Raw genomic sequence first — 19810 nt, forward strand, 5'->3', positions numbered from 1 at the left:
GCCAATAGAGGGCAAACCCATAACAAAACATTGGAGCAAAAAATTCCGGCATCCTGGGCCCAGACGAAGTTTCTACGGACCTGGGAAGGCATCGGAAAAGACGGTTTTCAGCGCACAATGCGCATGCGCTGAAAACCGGCTTTTCCGATCTGTCGAGCTGGAGCTTGACTGATCGTAGACATCTCGGGAGCGAGGACATTTGCACGGGCAAGATTGCGGGATTTACCCATATCTTGCATGGCAAATGTCCTCAAAACTCTTGCACCTGAAAAAGCTGGCGCATAATCTACTGTTACAGGTGTAAGACTTTAAAAACCTATAAAAAACATGATTAAAATAAAAATTTTAAAAACATATTTATGTTAAAACCCTGCCCACTCAGATAATGTTATTTTAAACCCTAACCAAAACTTTTATTAAAAATCGACAATTTTTTTTCTTTAAAAAACATATACATCTTTAATTTCTATTAGTTTATTGTGTGAGGTGTTTTTTAAAAAATGTTTTATGTATTTTGAGAGTTTTGGGGTTTTTCCTCATTAATTGTAATAGGAGATTCGTAATTTACAAAACTCCTATTACAATGAATGAGAAAATACTTACCTGTGATTGGGTATCCAGGCCCACGTCCCTACGAGCACGCGCTGCGTGTCGCGGGGAGAGGAGGCCTGTGGATCAGGAGTTCCAGCGGGTGCAGCAGCTTCAGGCAAGTGCGCATTTTATTTCTATTCTTTATTGATTTGCCCATGGGAAGTCCTCCTCGGAATCTCTGCACCAATCTCTTGCAATGACATCAGTGAGGCTTAAAAGTGATAAACCAGGGATGCAACACGGCCACAGAGAAATCAGAAACTACAACATTCCAGTGTGGTCAACACCTCCTTACCCTGGGTTTCGTGAAGTTCTTGTTGATGCACCACTGGACAAAGTGTTTCTGGGCTGCTTCCACACTCCGCTCATCTGTCTTCTTGCAGTACACCTGGATAAGCTGCTCTGCAAACCTCTCCGGTAGCAACTGAGACACCTGGGTGGGCACACGAGAGGAAAGTTAATGTCCACGTCAAGTAACATCCTTTGTGACTGTGACAAAGGTAAACTATCCCTCCTCATCCTTCTCGATCTGCCTGCAGCCTTTGACACAGTTGACCACTCCCATCCTCCTCCAACACCTCTCCATCATTGTCCAGCTGGCTGAGACTGCACTCGCCTGGTTCCATTCTTATCCATGTCATCGTAGCCAGAAAATCTCCTATTCCTGCATCGTTACCTCTGGTGTCCCCAAGGATCGATCCTTGGCCTCCTCCTATTTCTCATCTACATGCTGCCCCTTGGCGACATCAACCGAAAACACAGCGTCAGTTTCCACATGCACGCTGGCGACACCCATCTCTCTTACCTCACCACCACGTCTCTCGACCCCTCCATGGTCTCTAAATTGTCAGACTGCTCGCCACCAACTCCATCCCTCTCCCTAGCATCTGTCTGAGGCTGAACCACACCGTGCGCAACCCCTAGGTGTCATATTTGACCCTGAAATGAGCTTCCGGCCACATATCCGCAGCATAACTAAAACCGCCTATTTCCACCTCTGGGACGTTGCCCATCTCCACCCCTGCCTCAGCTCATCTGCTGCTGAAGCCCTCATCCATGCCTTTGTTACCCACAGACTTGACTACTCCAATGCACTCCTGGCTGGCCAGCCACATTCTACCCTACATAAACTTGAGAGGTCATTCAAAACTCGTCTGCCCGTGTCCTAACTCGCACCAAGTCCCGTTCCCTGACCGACATTGGCTCCCGGTTAAGCAACAGCTAGATTTTAAAATTCTCATCTTTGTTTCAAATCCCTCCATGGTCTCGCCCCTCCCTATCTCTGTAACCTCCTCCAGCCCCACAGGCTCCCCACCCTGGAGATGCCTGCGCTACTCAAATTCTGTCCTCTTCAGCATTCCTGATTATCACTGCTCACCGATGAGTGGCCGTGCCTTCTGCTGCCAAGTCCCTAAGCTCTGGAACTCCCTGCCGAAACCTCTCCGCCTCTCTTTCCTCCTTTAAGATGCTCCTTAAAACCTACCTCTTTGACCAAGCTTTTGGTCACCTGCCCTAATTTCTTCTTATGTGGCTCGGAGTCAAATTTATTTTTTTTGTCTTTTGTCCTGTGAAGCGCCTTGGGACGTTTTACTTCGTTAAAGGTGCTATGTAAATACAAGTTGTTGTTGTATTAACAAACTGACAAGGATGCATTTTCTAGTACAAAGGAGCGAGCTACGACAACACATTACAGTGAGCTAAGGGCTGGCTCCCAGCTCTGTTAACCTTTGCTCTGCGAAGACGCCCAACACCTCAAGAGGCTGAGGAGCAAACCAAGAGCAGGAGTAATCTCCAGACCACTGACCCTTGCCTTCCATATGGCCACCCCACAGCAACACTGGGAGTCGGTCACATGCCTGCCCTCAGTTGGGGTCGACTGCAGAGAGGTGAAGTTACCTGATCTTTACGGATTTTGATCGCCTGGTTGGGGTTGTCCTTACAGTAGAACCGGACCTTGTTAATAGGATTTTGTGCCTCCATCCCGTAGTCCATCTGAACAACCTAAATAAGCAGAAACGGATGCTGAAATCTTTTATACATTTCAATACGGAAAATTGCTGGCGCTGTTGGACGTTGCTTCGCAATAAAACAAAAAAACTTGTTTTAATACAGGACGACCCAAAGAGCTTTACAGCCAATAAAGTACTTTAGAAGTGTAGTCATTGTTGTAACATAGGAAACGCGGCAGCCAATTTACACACAGCAAGCTGCCACAAACAGCAATGTGATAATCACAGAATCATTATTTTATACAGGTTCAATATAATTTCCACGCTTTTGTACTCTAAACCTCTATTTATGAAGCCCAGGATCCGGTAAGCCTTTTTAACTGCTTTCTCAACCTGCCCTGCCACCTTCCAACAATTTATTTACACATACTCCCAGGTCTCTCTGTTCACACACCCCTTTAGGATTGTACCATTTAGTTTATATGTCCTCTCCTCATTCTTTCCACCAAAATGCATCATTTCACATTTTTAATGACCACATCATTTGATTTAGTGATGACGGTTAAGGAACAAGTACTGGCCAGGACATTAGGGAGCGGATTGGTCAGAACATGTGGAGTGAGGGGACAAGTAGCAGAATGGCGAGCAAGCTGGCTCCAAAACAGGAAACAGAGAGTAGGGATTAAAGGTCGTTACGCAGCCTGGCAAAAGGCGGGGAAAGTGGTGTTCCACAAGGATCGTTACTGGGACCACTATTGGTCGTTTACATAAACGATTTGCATACGTATCTCTTTGTTGGGCCCCAAAGAGAGGTCAAATATACCTTTATGTATACTGGCCAATTGAAGTCAATCATCTGAAGAGGAATTTAAGTCCTGCCTCAAGATGCCACGGCAAATGTAACAATCACAGCTAACCACAAGACCATCCAACGCAAGGTGAAGTGGGAGAAATCACTCTCCAGATTCCACTTCAATTCGCTTACGAACATTCGGAGATCAGCACCGTCTGGTGTATGTTTCGCAAAATACTTCAATGGGATCATTCACCGAGAAATGCACGACACAATTGGTCACATGATGTCATCTGACTCAATTGTCACAAAGGGCAATTCTTCTTTTGGAGCAACAGATTCAATCTTCAACCTGGCCTGCTTAAATCAGACCTCAGCTCGGGCAAAGGGGGACAGAGAGCTGTAGAGGCTGAGTCATCGAATATATTTAAGGTGGAGATAGACAGATTTTTGAACGATATGGGAGTCAAGGGTTATGGGGAGTGGGCAGGGAAGTGGAGCTGAGCCCAAGTTCAGATCAGCCATGAGCTTATTAAATGGTAGAGCAGGCTCGAGGGGCCAAGTGGCCTACGTGAGCCAGGAGATCAAATGCTGACTGGTTATTCAGCTACGCTGCGCCTCACAAATAAACTAAACCTCTCCTCAGCCACTGCCCACATACACTGGCTACCCAGCAGAGATCCATGAGCCAGAAGAGAGAACACAAGCGGATTTTCACCCTCCCTGGCTCAGATGTACAGAAGTTAATCACCGTGTTTCAGTTACTGAATGGGCTAAAGGGATGTTGCACTTTATCAAAGAGGCTTTGAGAGTGTCCTTGAATCGTTTCCTCTGCCCACCGAGGGCTCACCCACCCTTTCCTTCAACAACTCTCTGTCCCACCTGTGACAGAGACTGTAATTCCCGTATTGGGCTGTTCAGTCACCTAAGGACTCACTTTTAGAGTAGAAACATAGAAAGTAGGCCATTCGGCCTTCGAACCTGCACAACCATGCAATATGATCATGGCTGATCATGCAACTTCAGTACCCCATTCCTGCTTTCTCTCCATACCCCTTGATCCCTTTAGCCGTAAGGGCCACATCTAACTCCCTTTTGAATATATCTAACGAACTGGCCTCAACAACGTTCTGTGGTAGAGAATTCCACAGGTTCCCAATTCTCTGAGTGAATCTCGGTCCTAAATGGCTTACCCCTAATCCTTAGACTGTGACCCCCGGCTCTGGACTTCCCCAACATCGCGAACATTCTTCCTGCATCTAACCTGTCCAATCCCGTCAGAATTTTATATGTTTCTATGAGATCCCCTCTCATTCTTCTAAATTCCAGTAAATATAAGACTAGTCGATCCAGTCTTTCAGTCCTGCCATCCCGTGAACCTTCGCTGCACTCCCTCAGTAGCAAGAATGTCCTTCCTCAGATTAGGAGGCCAAAACTGCACACAATACTCTAGATGTGGTCTCACCAAGGCCCTGTACAATTGCAGTAAGATCTCCCTGCTCCTATACACAAATCCCCTCGCTATGAAGGCTAGTATGCCATTTGCTTTCTTTACTGCCTGCTGTACCTGCATGCCTAACTTCAATGACTGATGTACCAAGACAGCCAGGTCTCATTGCACCTCCCCTTTTACTAATCTGTCACCATTCAGATAATAATCTGCCTTCCTGTTTTTGCCACCAAAATGGATAACCTCGCACATCCACATTATACTGCATCTGCCATGCATTTGCCTATTCACCTAACCTGTCCAAGTCCCCCTGCAGTTCGCACTGCCACCCAGCTTAGTGTCATCTGCAAACTCGGATATATTACATTCAATTCCTTTGTCTAAATCATCAGCACTGAACCCTGCGGCACCCCACTAGTCACTGCCTGCCATTCTGAAAAGGACCCATTTATTCCCACTCTTTGCTTCCTGTCTGCCAACCAGTTCTCTATCCACATCAGTACATTACCCCCAATACCATGTGCTTTAATTTTGCACACCAATCTCTTGTGTGGGACCTTGTCAAAAGCCTTTTGAAAGTCCAAATACACCACATCCACTGGTTCTCCCTTATCCACTCTACTAGTTACATCCTCAAAAAACTTTAGAAGATTTGTCAAGCAAGATTTCCCTTTCATAAATCCATGCTGACTTGGACCGATCCTGTCACTGCTTTCCAAATGCGCTGTTGTTACATCTTTAATAATTGATTCCAGCATTTTCCCCACTACTGATGTCAGGCTAACCGGTCTATAATTCCGTGTTTTCTCTCTCCCTCCTTTTTTTTTTAAAAAGTGGGGAGCAAGTCTTCCTCGATTTCGAGGGACTGCCTATGATGATGATGATGGGCTAAAGTCAGCTGATTCAGTAGAGACCAGGATGTGACCCATAGATCTTCTGGGCTGTACCCGCTGTGTACAATCAGTGCCCTCTTACAGCAGCCAGTTGGGGATAGACCTCTTATACACATCCTTAACCATTCATTACTTACATTTACTATGAAATCCTCTGGAACGAGCTGGACATCCAAAGGTGTCGATGGGATAGCAGCGGCCACCTCATCCTTCAGCTCGTTGAACTCCTCCTAAAACAAAAAGCATATTGCAGCGGATTTTCCTAAGATTGATTTTATACAAAAATAAACTAATTTTACAACAAAACATCCATCACGTTACATTGTGTTGACAGCAAAAAAAAACAATGTCAAAGGCACGTTGCAAAAGCTTTTCCAGGGCTTCCCCAACAGCTCCACAAATTCATCTGTGGCATACCTGAGCCATATAATAACTTATCTACCGCCTTCAATGTAGTAAAACATCTCGAGGCGCTATATAAATGCAAGTTGTTGCTATACGGCTCAGGAGCCTTACCAGAAATAATTGCCACCGAGCCACTCAAGGAGATATTAGGACAGGTGCTTGGTCAAAGGGGTAGGATTTAAGGACCATCTTCGAGAAGTAGCGATAGGGAGGAGCGAGGCCATGGAGGGATTTAAACACAGATTGAGAATTTGAAATTTAAGGCATTTTAAATCTGGGCCGGAGCCAATGTAGATCAGCGGACACAGGGGTGATGGGTGAAGGGGACTGGGTGTGAGTTAGGATACAGATATTTGAAAAAGGGAAGAAGAATTTACTGGTTGGGGGGGCGGGGGGGGGGGTCAATAGCAAACAGAAGGAAGGGGATGCAGAATTAGCACAAATGGGAATCAAGCAGCAAAACTGCAGACTGCAGCCATGATCTTATTGAATGGCGGAGCAGGCTCGAGGGGCCGTATGGCCTACTCCTGCTCCTATTTCTTATGGTCTAAGTTAGGAGTTAATGATAAGCTCATGAGGCCAGCAAGGACAGTGTTGTAGAACTCAAGCTGGAAGGTGAGAAAGATGTGGATGAGGGTTTCGCAGCAGTGGGAATGAGGTAGGGACATGAGCAGCCAATGTTCCAAAGATGGAAGCAAGTGGTCATGGTGCGCAGTTTCTGGCACAAGCCAAGCAGGGTTTCTTCAGTCTTGCTGAGGTTAGGCTAGAGAGAGAAAGTGCTGGCTTATTCACATCATAATGTCTGGAAAGCATTTGGACAGCACAGCAGCAGTGATGGAGTCAAAGGGAAGAGGTAAAGTTGGACATCAGGAAACATGTGGAAACCAGCTTCATGTTTATGGGTAATGTCTGCAAGGTGCACTCCAGAGGTGACTAGATATCTGAAAGCAACACGACAGTCCACCTAGTGCATAAACCAGTACATGGCATAGGGCTGGGAGGGTAAAATGGTAAATACTCTTCCAATAGGATTTCAACACAAAAAAAGTGGAAGAATCTCCTGTAAATTGGAGATTTCAAATCTAGATATTTTCCCCTGGAAATCACCATGAGGAAACCAGACAGACGTCTTCAAAATTACGATGGAGTTCGATGGGATGGTTGTGGAGTAACTATTTCCAATTGTGCTTCAGTCCAGAACAAGGGGGTGCAAGGACAAGATAGCCACTAACAGATTAAATAAAGAATTTAGGAGAACATTCTTGACATTGGGTGATGAGAACATGGAACTTGCTGGCACATAGAATGGTTGAAGCCGAAAGCACAAATACATTTAAAGGGGAGGCTTGATGCATACGTGAGGGAGAGGATGGAGGGATACGGGGTGCAGGGTGAGTGATGTCATTCTAGTGGGAGGAGACCAGTGTGGAATACAAATACTGGCATTGACTAGTTGGCCCGAATGACCTGTCCATACCCTTTTGATGCAGCATACTTACAGGGCTTGACTGGGTAGATGCAGGGAGGATGTTTCCTTTGGCTGGGAAGTCTAGAACACAGGGTCAGTCTCAGAATAAGGGGTCGGCCATTTAGGACTGAGATGAGGAGAAACGTTTTCACTCAGAGGGTGATGAATCTTTGGAATTCTCTACACCAGAGGGCTGTAGAGGCTCAGTCGTTGAGTATATTCAAGACACAGATCGATAGATATTTGGATATTAAGGGAATCAAGGGATATGTATGAAAGTGTTGAGGTTGAAGATCAGCCATGATCTCACTGAGGGGCCGAATGGCCTACTCCTGCTCCTAATCCTAATCCTCATGTTCTTACACTTCTACGTAATACTTACCCGCAGAATTTTTGTCTGGGCTTCAGGCTGCGTTTGCCCTATCCATTTGTACAACTTGCGACAAATGATATTGTTCAGGATTTTCCGTGCCTCTTGCAGTTCAGGTTTAGATGAATACAGGATCTGTTGAAAGATATCGTCTGGAAAAACAACAATCCAAGAACCGGTCAACTAAAAATATTGTCTCTTTTTCTTCCAATTTAAAAAAAAAACAGTAATGTTAATGTTCCAAAAAAGCCCACAGCCCTTAATAATGTAGTCTTTGGGAGGGAAACCTGCAATGTTTGCTGACAAGTTCCACCAGTTCAGGGTTTCTCTGTCTCCCCCTAGCTTTGCTGCGGACAGATTTCCCAAGAGGGACTGATTTCCCCAGAAATAATTGCAGGGAAAAAAGAAAGCACTGGTTAGGCCTCAGCTGGGGTGGAAGTCAAGGCCTTGGCGAGGGTGCAGGGGAGGTTTATTAGAATGATGCCAGGGATGAGGGACATCACTTATGTGGAGAGATCAGAGAAACTGAGATTGTTCTCCTTGGAGCAGAGAAGGTTACGGGGGTGGCTCAATAGAATTCTTCAAAATTATGAAGGGTTTTGATAGGAGTATAATAAGGAGAAACTGTTTCCACTGGCAGGAGGGTCAGTAACCAGAGGAAAAGGATTTGAGATAATTAGTAAAAGGACCAGAGGGGAGATGAGAATTTATTTTACGCAACGAGTTATGATCTGGAACCCGCTGCCTGAAAGAGCGGTGGAAGCAGATTCAATAGCAACTTTCAAAAGGGAATTGGATAAATATATGACAAATGCCCAGGGCTGTGGGAAAAGAGCAGCGCAACAGGAGTAACTGGATCGCTCTTTCAAAGAGCCGGCACAGGCCCGATGGGCCAAATGGCCTCCTTCCATGCGGTAAGATTCAAAGAACAGCTTTAGATCTGCCTGCATCATACAACAATGCTCACCTGTGAGTTTGGTATAAGCCACCATGTCATCAATTGCTGTGGACATTGTATAAAGCTTCCCATCTGTACCGCTTATCTCGATGTGCGGATCTGCGAGCACCAGCGCCTCTGTGATCCTGATGGATTAAACATTTTCAGAAATGTGTCAGCAACCTTTTCCAAACAAGGGAGACTTTTAACTGGTTTGCTGCACAGGATTCCAGTGGCTCAGAGGGCCAATTCCCCGCCACGTGGGGTCAGACTGAGGCCCAGGGTCAATCGCTGGTCCGCACCGGGTTAGCACAGCTGATCAGATACAGCGACAATGGTCTGCGATTGATCTCAGCGTCCTTGGCAAAAGGGGAAGATTTTCAGAAGTCAGTAACCGTAATGGTGACCATGAAACTACTTGATTGTCGTAAAAACCCATCTGGTTCACTAATGTCCTTTAGTGGCAGAAGAAAATCTGCCGCCCTTACCCAGTCTGGCCTATAGGTGATGCCAGACCCACAGCAATGCCCTCTGCAGTGGCCCAGTTGTACAAGGCGGCGACTCACCCCCACCTTCTCGAGAGCAATTAGGGATGGGCAGTAACTGCTGGCCTTGCCAGCGACGCCCACATCCCGTGAATTAATTAAAAAAATGATAGAAAATCTAATCAGCCAGGGTTCCCTCTCTTGACCAACAGCCGACTGACTGCTGCTGCAGCAAAGTAAACATGTCACCATCAGGTGAGGACCAGGTGGGCTTGCCTTTGATGGCTCTTGTGGGGGTTGGGGGTGGTGAGGGGGTCGCCGGGGGCTAATCGGCTGCCGACACTCACCGGCTTGGGGACACATGGATTTAAGGTGCTAGCGGATGATGGAAAGTGGGGACCTGCACTTCTGCATGTGTCAGTACTTTCAGGAGAAAAGAACATGGCTAAAAGAGGGGCAGGTATGGCAGCTCAATATTCCTGCTTACAGCATCTTCAGACAGGATAGAGAGGGGGGTTAAAAGGGAAGTGGGGGGGGGGGTCGAGGTATTGATTAAATAAACTATTACAGCTGTGAGGAGGGATGATATGTTAGAGGGATCAAACAAGGCCATATGGGTCAAACTGAAAAACAAAAAAGGGGCGATCACACTGCTGGGAGCGTACTGTAGACCCCCAAAGAGTGAGTGGGAGATAGAAGAGCAAATACGTATGCAAATTTCTGAAAAGTGCAAAAACTATAGGGCAGTAATAGTGGGGGATTTCAACTATCCTAATATTAACTGGGACAAAATTAGGGTGAAGAGTATAGAGGGTGTGGAATTCCTAAAATGCATTCAGGAAAACTTTTTTGAGCCAGTCTGTAGCAAGCCTGGAGGGGGCGGTTCTGGATTTAGTTTTAGAGAATGAAGCTGGGCAGGTGGAAGGGGTATCAGTGGGAGAGCATTTCGGTAATAATGACCATAATTCAGTTAGACTTAAGGTAGTTATGGAAAAGGACAAGGATAGACCAGGAATAAAAGTTCTAAATTGGGGGAAAGCCTAATTTGCTAAGCTGAGATGATTTGGCCATAGTGGACTGGAAACAGCCACTTGAAGGTAAATCAGTGTAAGGGCAGTGGGAGGCATTCAAGGAGGAGATCCCAAGAGTTCATGCCAAATACGTCCCCTTAAAGAAAAAGGGTGGGACTAACAAATCTAGAGCCCCCAGGATGTCGAGGGGCATACAGGGTAGGATAAAGAAGAAAAGAGAAGCTACCGAGGGCTAAATATTGCAGAATCTCGAGAGGAATATAGAAAGTCCAGTGGTGAAATTAAAAAGGATATTAGGAAAGCAAAGCGAGTATGAAAAATTTTTGGCAAGTACAATCGAGGGAAACCCAAAGATGTTTTAACATAGAAAATAGGTGCAGGAGTAGGCCATTCGGCCCTTCGAGCCGGCACCACCATTCAGTGGGCCCCAAGGGTTAGAACGGCGCATCTCCGTGTGGTGCGGCGACTTTTTAGAACAGAAACGGCGCCTATTATTTACCTTGGTATTCTCCCCTCCATCTGGTCGATCCAGGCCCTTGGCGCAGTGCAGCAGAACGCGTCGGGGGAGGAGCCAGGTCCCTGCGCTGAAAACAGTGCCGGGACCGCTACACATGCGCGCATGTGCAGTAGCTCCTCACCCCCGAGGCTGTGTGGGAGGAGTCCGAAGCACGCCGCCCTTAGCCCTGGTCGAATGGGCTCCCAGGGCGGCGAAGATCTGACTTGGGCCTCCCTCCCTCCCGTTCAGCTCCCTCTCCCCACCCCCCCACCCCCTCCCTCCCGTTCAGCACCCGCTCTTCCCTCCACCCCTCCCTCCCGTCCGTTCAGGTCCCGCTTCCCCCCCTCCCACCCGTTCAGCACCCGCTCTCCCCCATCCCCCTTCCCTCCCTCTCGTTCAGGTCCCGCTCCCCCACCCCCTCCCTCCCTCCTATTCAGGTCCCGCTCCCCCGCCCCCTCTCCCTCCCTCCCGGTTAGGTCCCGCCCCCCCCCTCCCTCCCTCCCTCCCGGTTAGGTCCCGCTCCCCACCCACCTCCCTCCCATTCAGCCATTCCCCCCCCTGCCCCCTTCTCTCCTCCCCGCCTGCCCCCCTCCCTCCACGTCCTCAGCGGGGCCCACCCGCCTGGCATTTTGCTCGGGGCGGGCCCCAACTGAAGTCTTCAGCCCGGCTTCCTCTCGTCGGTGGGGCCCGTTCAGACTCCCCCTCTCCTCCCACCACCCCCTCTCCCTGGACTCAACCCCTTTTGAAAAAAAAATCTGTTCTAAAATGGAATTGTTCCAACTCACTGGAACTATTGCAAACTAAATGCCGAGAATTGCAATTTCTAAGATGCTCCATTCTAAACTAACCAAAAAAATAGGAGCAACTCAGGCCGAAACTTGAGCCCAATAAGATCATGGCTGATCATTCACCTCAGTACCCCTTTTCCTGCTTTCTATCCAATAGAAACATAGATATATTATAAATATAATAAATAAATAGATTAAGAGCATGAGGATAACTAAAGAAAGGGTAGGGCTGATTCGAGACCATGAGAGTAATGTGTATGTGGAGGCAGATGATGTGGGTATGGTTCTTAATGAATACTCTGCGTCTGTTTTCACAAAAGAGAGGGGCGATGCAGATACTGCTATCAAGGAGGAGAAGTGTGAAATATTAGATGAAATAAACAGTGAGAGAGCAGGCATTAAGGGGTTTAGCAGCTTTGAAAGTGGATAAATTCCCAGGCCTGGATGAAATGTATCCCAGGCTGTTAAGTGAAGCAAAAGAGGAAATAGCAGAGGCTTTGACGATCATTTTTCAAACCTCTATGGCGTCAGAGGACTGGAGGACTGCTAATGCGGCACCTTTGTTTAAAAAGGAAGAAAGGGATAGACCGAGTAATTACAGACCAGTCAGCCTAACCTCAGTGGTGGGAAAATTATTGGAAAAAATCCCGAAGGACAGGATAAATCTTCACTTAGAAAGACACGGATTAATCAAGAACAGTCAGCACAGATTTGTTAAGGGAAGGTTGTGTCTGACTAACTTGATTGAATTTTTTGAGGAGGTAACCAGGAGGGTCGATGAGGGCAGAGCGTATGATGTAGTGTATATGGATTTTAGCAAAGCTTTTGATAAGGTTCCACATGACAGACTGGTCACAAAAGTAAAAGCCCATGGGATCCAGGGCAAAGTGGCAAGTTGGATCCAAAATTGGCTCAGAGGTAGGAAGCAAAGGGTAATGGTTAATGGGTGCTTTTGTGACTGGGAGGATGTTTCCAGTAGGGTTCCGCAGGACTCAGTGCTGGGTCCCTTGTTTTTTGTGATATACATCAATGATCTAGACTTGAATACAGGGAGTATGATGAAGAAGTTTGCAGATGATACTAAAATCGGCTGTGTGGTTGATAATGAAGAAGAAAGCTGCAGACTGCAGGAAGATATCAATCAACTGGTCAGGTGGGCAGAACAGTGGCAAATGGAATTTAACAAAGAGAAGTGTGAGGTAATGCATTTGGGGAGGGCTAACAAGGAAAGGGAATACACATTAAATGGTAGGCTACTGAGAAGTGTAGAGGAACAAAGGGGTATTTGGAGTGCATGTCCACAGATCCCTGAAAGTAGCAGGCCAGGTAGGTAAGTGGTTAAGGCGGCATACGGAATGCTTGCCTTTATTAGCCGAGGCATAGAATACAAGAACATGGGGGTTATGCTTGAACTGTATAAAACATTGGTTAGGCCACAGCTGGAGTACTGCGTCCAATTCTGGTCACCACATTACAGGAAGGACGCGATTGCACTGGAGAGGGTACAGAGGGGATTTGCGAGGATGTTACCAGGAGTGAGAATCTAAGCTATGAGGACAGATTGGATAGGCTTGATTTGTTTCCTTGGAACAGAGGAGGCTGAGGGGAGATCTCATTGAGGCATATAAAATTGTGAGGGGTCCAGATAGAGTGGATAGAAAGGGCCTATTTTCCTTAGCAGAGGGGTCAACAACCAGGGGACATAAATTTAAAGTAATTGGTATAAGGTTTGGAGAGGATTTGAAGGGAAATTTATTCACGCAGAGGGTTGTAGGGGTCTGGAACTCACTGCCTGAAAGAGTGGTAGAAGCAGAAACCCCCACTACATTTATAAAGTGCTTGGATGTGCACCTGAAGTGCTGTAACCTGCAGGGTTACGGAACTAAAGCTGGGACGTGGGATTAGGCTCGATGGCCTCTTGTTGGCCAGCGTGGACACAATGGGCCGAAATGGCCTCCTTCCGGGCTGTAAAATTCTGATTTGATGATTTGAGATGGGGTTAGAGAATAAATACAGAACAGAAAGAAATCCCAGAGAGGCGCGGCAGCAATACTCACATGCTCTCGATGATGTTGCTCACTCTGTGCTGATAGGCTCTGCGATGCAAAGTGTTGCGCGTGTGAAACATGTTGTACAGGTCACCCACCTCCTGCAAGGAAAGACGGAGAACCAGATTACACCCTTGTTCGTCATCAGAAACAAAATCCTTGGACAGACACTCTGGAGCACAACTTAGCAACGAGTAGCAAGAACAGAAAATGCTGGCAATCTGAGCAGGTCAGGCAGCATCTGTGAAGATGCCAGATTCAGATTCCAGCATCCGCAGTATGTTTGTTGACAGTCATTTTCCAACATTCCATAGACTCTGGATCAGTTCCTATGGAGTGGAGGGTAGCCAATGTAACCCCACTTTTTAAAAAAGGAGGGAGAGAAAACAGGGAATTATAGACCGGTCAGCCTGACATCGGTAGTGGGTAAGATGATGGAATCAATTATTAAGGATGTCATAGCAGCGCATTTGGAAAGAGGTGACATGATAGGTCCAAGTCAGCATGGATTTGTGAAAGGGAAATCATGCTTGACAAATCTTCTGGAATTTTTTGAGGATGTTTCCAGTAGAGTGGACAAGGGAGAACCATTTGATGTGGTATATTTGGACTTTCAGAAGGCTTTCGACAAGGTTCCACACAAGAGATTAATATGCAAGGTTAAAGCACATGGGATTGGGAGTAGTGTGCTGACATGGATTGAGAAATGGTTGTCAGACAGGAAGCAAAGAGTAGGAGTAAATGGGTACTTTTCAGAATGGCAGGCGGTAACTAGTGGGGTACCGCAAGGTTCTGTGCTGGGGCCCCAGCTGTTTACACTGAATATTAATGATTTAGACGAGGGGATTAAATGTAGTATCTCCAAATTTGCGGATGACATTAAGTTAGGTGACAGTGTGAGCTGCGAGGAGGATGCTATGAAGCTGCAGAGCGACTTGGATAGGTTAGGTGAGTGGGCAAATGCATGGCAGATGAAGTATAATGTGGATAAATGTGAGGTTGTCCACTTTGGTGGTAAAAAGAGAGAGACAGACTATTATCTGAATGGTGACAGATTAGGAAAAGGGGAGGTGCAACGAGACCTGGGTGTCGTGGTACATCAGTCATTGAAGGTTGACATGCAGGTGCAGCAGGCGTTAAGAAAGCAAATGGCATGTTGGCCTTCATAGCGAGAGGATTTGAGTACAGGGGCAGGGAGGTGTTGCTACAGTTGTACAGGGCCTTGGTGAGGCCACACCTGGAGTATTGTGTACAGTTTTGGTCTCCTAACTTGTGGAAGAAAGAATCTATGAATCTATGGCTTATGGAAAAGGGAAGGGTTAAATTCTGTTTTTGCTATGCTTAAAGAAATAATAGGACTAGAAAAATAGCCACGTTTTTTTTAGCCTTGAAACTTAGAGATGCAATTAAATGACCATCTGGTATTAAAAGGGAGTCTCCTTTTATTCTGCTTATCAGACTGTGAACAGGGAGAAACTATGCAAGGATAGATAGAGTGTGTACCTCCCGAGACGACCTTTGTACTCGCGGGACTAACGAATAAGATTCCTTTTATATTTCTGTATTCAATTTCCGTATAAAGATAGGGACAATTTGCCTGTACGGCAGAGTTTTCTGCCTTGGTACGGTCCAAGCAGGTTCTCCGAGATATCTCGCTTTTTAAAATACAATTCTCTCGAAGTGCAGTTCTGAAAGTCTCCGCCCGAGTTAATTTAAGCTAATATTTCCTCGACATAACTTGAGGAAGGACATTCTTGTTATTGAGGGAGTGCAGCGAAGGTTCACCAGACTGATTCCCGGGATGGCGGGACTGACCCATCAAAAAAGACTGAATCAACTGGGCTTGTATTCACTGGAGTTCAGAAGAATGAGAGGGGACCTTATAGAAACGTTTAAAATTCTGATGGGTTTAGACAGGTTAGATGCAGGAAGAATGTTCACAATGTTGGGGAAGTCCAGAACCAGGGGTCACAGTCTAAGGATAAGGGGGAAGCCATTTAGGACCGAGATGAGGAGAAACTTCTTCACCCAGAGTGGTGAACCTGTGGAATTCTCTACCACAGACAGTTGTTGAGGCCAATTCACTAAATATATTCAAAAAGGAGTTAGATGTCGTCCTTACTACTAGGGGGATCAAGGGATATGGCAAGAAAACAGGAATGGGGCACTGAAGTTGCATGTTCAGCCATGAACTCATTGAATGGCGGTGCAGGCTCGAAGGGCCGAATGGCCTACTCCTGCACCTATTTTCTATGTTTCTATGCTTCCAGAGTTTTCACCACCACTAGTCTACCCAGGAGTCCATTCCACATGTTGACCAATAAGAACAAACAACAACTTGTATTTATATAGCGCCTTTAACGTAGTGAAACATCCCAATGCGATTCACAGGAGTATTTGGAGATAAAGACAATTTGACACCAAGCCACATTAAAAATTGGGGCAGATGATCAAAAGCTTGGTCAAAAGAGGTAAGTTTTAAGGAGCAACTTAAAGGAGGAGATAGTTAGAGAGGCGGAGAGATTTAGGGAAAAAATTCCAGATCTTCGGGCCCAGGCAGCTGAAAGCACGGCCGCCAATGGTGGAGTGATGAAAGACAGGGATGTGAAAGAGACCAGAATTGGTGGAACGTAGAGATCTCGGGGGGGGGGGGGGGGTTGTGGGGCTGGAGGAGATTACGAGAGATAGGAAAGGGCGAGGCCATGAAGGGATTTGAAACAAGGATGAGAATTTTAAATTCTAGCTGTTGCTTAACTGGAAGCCAATGTAGGTCAGCGAGCACAGGGGTGATGGGTGAGCGGGACTCGGTGGTGTATATGGTATCTGGGTTCTAAGTAGGATCATGCATGTTACTTCAACAGATGATCAGTATCGCTCATACCAAACACTTCCATAATGGACTAAACTACCAGACAGGTTTACTCATTTACAGAAGTTATAACAGCAAATTGCTGGAATTCAGTCCAAATAACATCAACCTTCAACCAGACTACAAAATGTTACTTTAAACTTAGTCCCTGCCCAAAACAAAACATCTCGAAATTCACGCAGGATTTGGAGTCAACATTCTCCAGCTGGATAGATCTTCCGTATCTCCACAGCCAGGACATTCGCATGGGCAAGATTGCAGGATTTACCCATATCTTGCCCAGCGGATGTCCTGAAACCTCTTGCGCCTGATAAAAGCAGGCGCATAGCCTTTTACAGGCACAAGAGTTTTAAAATACACAAAACCATAATAAAAATTACATTTAAAAAACACACTTTATTGTTAAAAACCCTCCCCACTATGGTAAGTTTATTTTAAACCACAATTTAAAAAACGTTAAAAAACAATAAATCGGAAAAATGTTTTATTTTAATACATCAATAACTAATTTAAATTAATAAAAATATGTGGTGTATTTTTTCTATTTTTTTTAAAATGAGTGTTTTGGGTGTTTGGGGGGGGGGATTTCTCAATCATCATAATGGGAACTCCAACTTACGGAGTTCCTATTATTATGAATGAGTATATACTTTACTTGGATTGGCTACCCAGAGCCATGTGACTGCAGCTCCAACCCTGCGCACGTCCGGACGGGCACGCGCTGCGACGCAGTCAGTGGCGGCCTCAAGACCGGGATCGCTCGTGGGCGCAGCAGCTTCAGGTAAATGCGCATTTTTTACAAACTTTTTTACAAACCTTTTTACCCGATTGCCCACGGGAAGTAGCCGACCGGGATTTCTAGGCCAATGACGCTAGCTTATCAAACAGAAACAGAAATACACCAAGAGACTAGATACAGAGACAGCAGCATCTTTCACAATTAAATAAAGCGGTCAATCAAAACTAGAGTTCAAAGACACAGCAACTGCCCCCAAGGTAATGCTTACACCAGTGGAGACAATGCAACTCATACAGACAGAGATGGTCTTTACTCCCTGATGGGCTGACCATTAACAACAGACGTTTGTGATACTCGGTATAAAGCAACGCCTCTCGTTAGAGCTGACTCATGCCCGAGGGAGCGTCTTCCCCACCCCAACCCCCCCCCACCCAGTCAGAGAGTGTGTATTTCACTTGATCCAGTGTCAGCACTCATGGAAAATAAAGAAAATAGTTTGAATTTGTTGAGCATGCCTCGATTTCAAAATTCTCAGTCTTATTTTTAAATCCCTCCATGGCCTCGTCCTTCCCTGTCTCTGCAACCTCCTCCAGCTCCCCTGTGATGTCTGTGCACCTTTAATTCTGCCCTCCTGAGCATCCCTGATTGTAATCGCTCAATTGTAACCGTGCCTCCTGTTGCCTAGGCCCCAAGCACTGGAACTCCCTGCCTAAACCTCTCCACCTCTCTTTCCTCCTTCAAGATGCTCCTTAAAACATGTCTCCACCTGCGCTAATTTCTATTTCTGTGGCTCGGTGTCAAATTTTTATTGCATAATGCTCCTGTGAAGCGCCTTGGGACATTTCACTATGTTAAAGGCGCTATATAAATACAAGTTGATGTTGTTGTTAAAAATCTTGGCAAGCAGTTAATTTCCATAACACAATATTGAAAGTAGAGTGTATTTCTAGATTAACAATGAAATGGATCTCTGAACCATTGCAGCTGTGATCAATATGCATCAGGGCAGCGATCATCAACCTCAGCCACAAGCGCGACAGACAACTCGCAGAAGTTTTAAATAAAACATTCTCCTGCTGTACACACTATATATAGAATCACTCGCCACTCGCCTGGATGAGTGCAGCTCCAATAACACTCTCGAAGCTCGACACCATCTCGGACAAAGCAGCCTGCTTGATTAGCACCCCATCCAGCACTTTAAACATTCACTCCCTCCACCACCGACGTACCGTGGCTGCAGTGTGCACCATCTACAAGATGCACTGCAGCAACTCGCCAAGGCTTCTTCGGCAGCACCTCCCAAACTCGCGACCTCTACCACCTAGAAGGACAAGGGCAGCAGGCACATGGGAGCACCACCATCTCCACGTTCCCATCCAAGTCACACACCTTCCTGACTTGAAAATATATCGGCCGTTCCTTCATTGTCGATGGGTCAAAATCCTGGAACTTCCTCCCCAACAGCACTGTGGGAGTAGCTTCACCTCACAGCGATTCAGGGCGGCGGCTCACCAACACCTTCTCAAGGTCAATTAGGGATGGGCAATAAATGTTGGCATTGCCTGCAATGCCCAATATCCCATGAACGAATAAAAAAATATATAAAGCACTTTGGATCAATCAAAGCTTAAATCTCATTATCAGGATTCATAATGTTCATTTTCCCAGTGTGTAGCATCAGCTCATCACAACCTTGTAAGCACTCTCAGGTATCTATTATTTTCTCTCTTTCTATGTACGTACACATCTGTAACCTCAATTAAATCACAGCCTCCTGATGTGATACCCCAAGTCCGCCACCACCTAGAAGGTCAAGTGCAGCTGGCGCATGGGAACACCAACACCACCAAGTCGCACACCATCCTGACTGGATATATATCCCTGTTTCATCATTGTCTCTGGGTCAAAATTCTGCAGCTCCCGATCCCACAGCATTGTGGGAGAACCTTCACCACACGGTTCAAGGTGGTGGCTCACCACCATCTTCTTGAGGGCAATTACTGATGGGCAATAAATGATGGCCTTGCCAACAACACCCATATCCCAAGAAACATTGAAAATAGGTGCAGGAGTAGGCCATTCGGTCCTTCGAGCTTGCACTACCATTCAATAAGATCATGACTGATCATTCATCTCAGTACCCCTTTCCTGCTTTCTCTCCATACCCCATGATCCCTTTAGCCGTAAGGACCATATCTAACTCCCTCTTGAATATATCCAATGAACTGGCATCAACAACTCTCTGCGATAGAGAATTCCACAGGTTAACCACTCTGAGTGAAGAAGTTTCTCTTCATCTCGGTCCTAAATGGCTTACCCGTTATCCTTGGACTGTGTCCCCTGGTTCTGGACTACCCCAACATTGGGAACATTCTTCCTGCATCCAGCTGTTTACACTGTACATTAATGATTTAGACGAGGGGATTAAATGTAGTATCTCCAAATTTGCGGATGACACTAAGTTGGGTGGCAATGTGAGCTGCGAGGAGGATGCT

General features: G+C 46.2%; 1 protein-coding gene across 1 annotated transcript in view; it reads right to left on the minus strand.

The window, feature by feature from the left end:
- Positions 1 to 19810, minus strand: part of LOC139277595 (deoxynucleoside triphosphate triphosphohydrolase SAMHD1-like) — a 71473-nt gene that overhangs the window by 12387 nt on the left and 39276 nt on the right. Inside the window, exons 10-15 of the mRNA XM_070896272.1 lie at positions 13714 to 13805; positions 8887 to 9002; positions 7932 to 8071; positions 5814 to 5906; positions 2488 to 2592; positions 887 to 1024 (exon numbers count right to left, since the gene is read on the minus strand). Of these exons, the coding sequence (XP_070752373.1) occupies positions 887 to 1024; positions 2488 to 2592; positions 5814 to 5906; positions 7932 to 8071; positions 8887 to 9002; positions 13714 to 13805 (684 nt within the window). The remainder of the gene's footprint in view (positions 1 to 886; positions 1025 to 2487; positions 2593 to 5813; positions 5907 to 7931; positions 8072 to 8886; positions 9003 to 13713; positions 13806 to 19810) is intronic.

The sequence above is a fragment of the Pristiophorus japonicus genome, chromosome 12 (assembly GCF_044704955.1).
Source record: "Pristiophorus japonicus isolate sPriJap1 chromosome 12, sPriJap1.hap1, whole genome shotgun sequence".
Taxonomy (NCBI): domain Eukaryota; kingdom Metazoa; phylum Chordata; class Chondrichthyes; family Pristiophoridae; genus Pristiophorus; species Pristiophorus japonicus.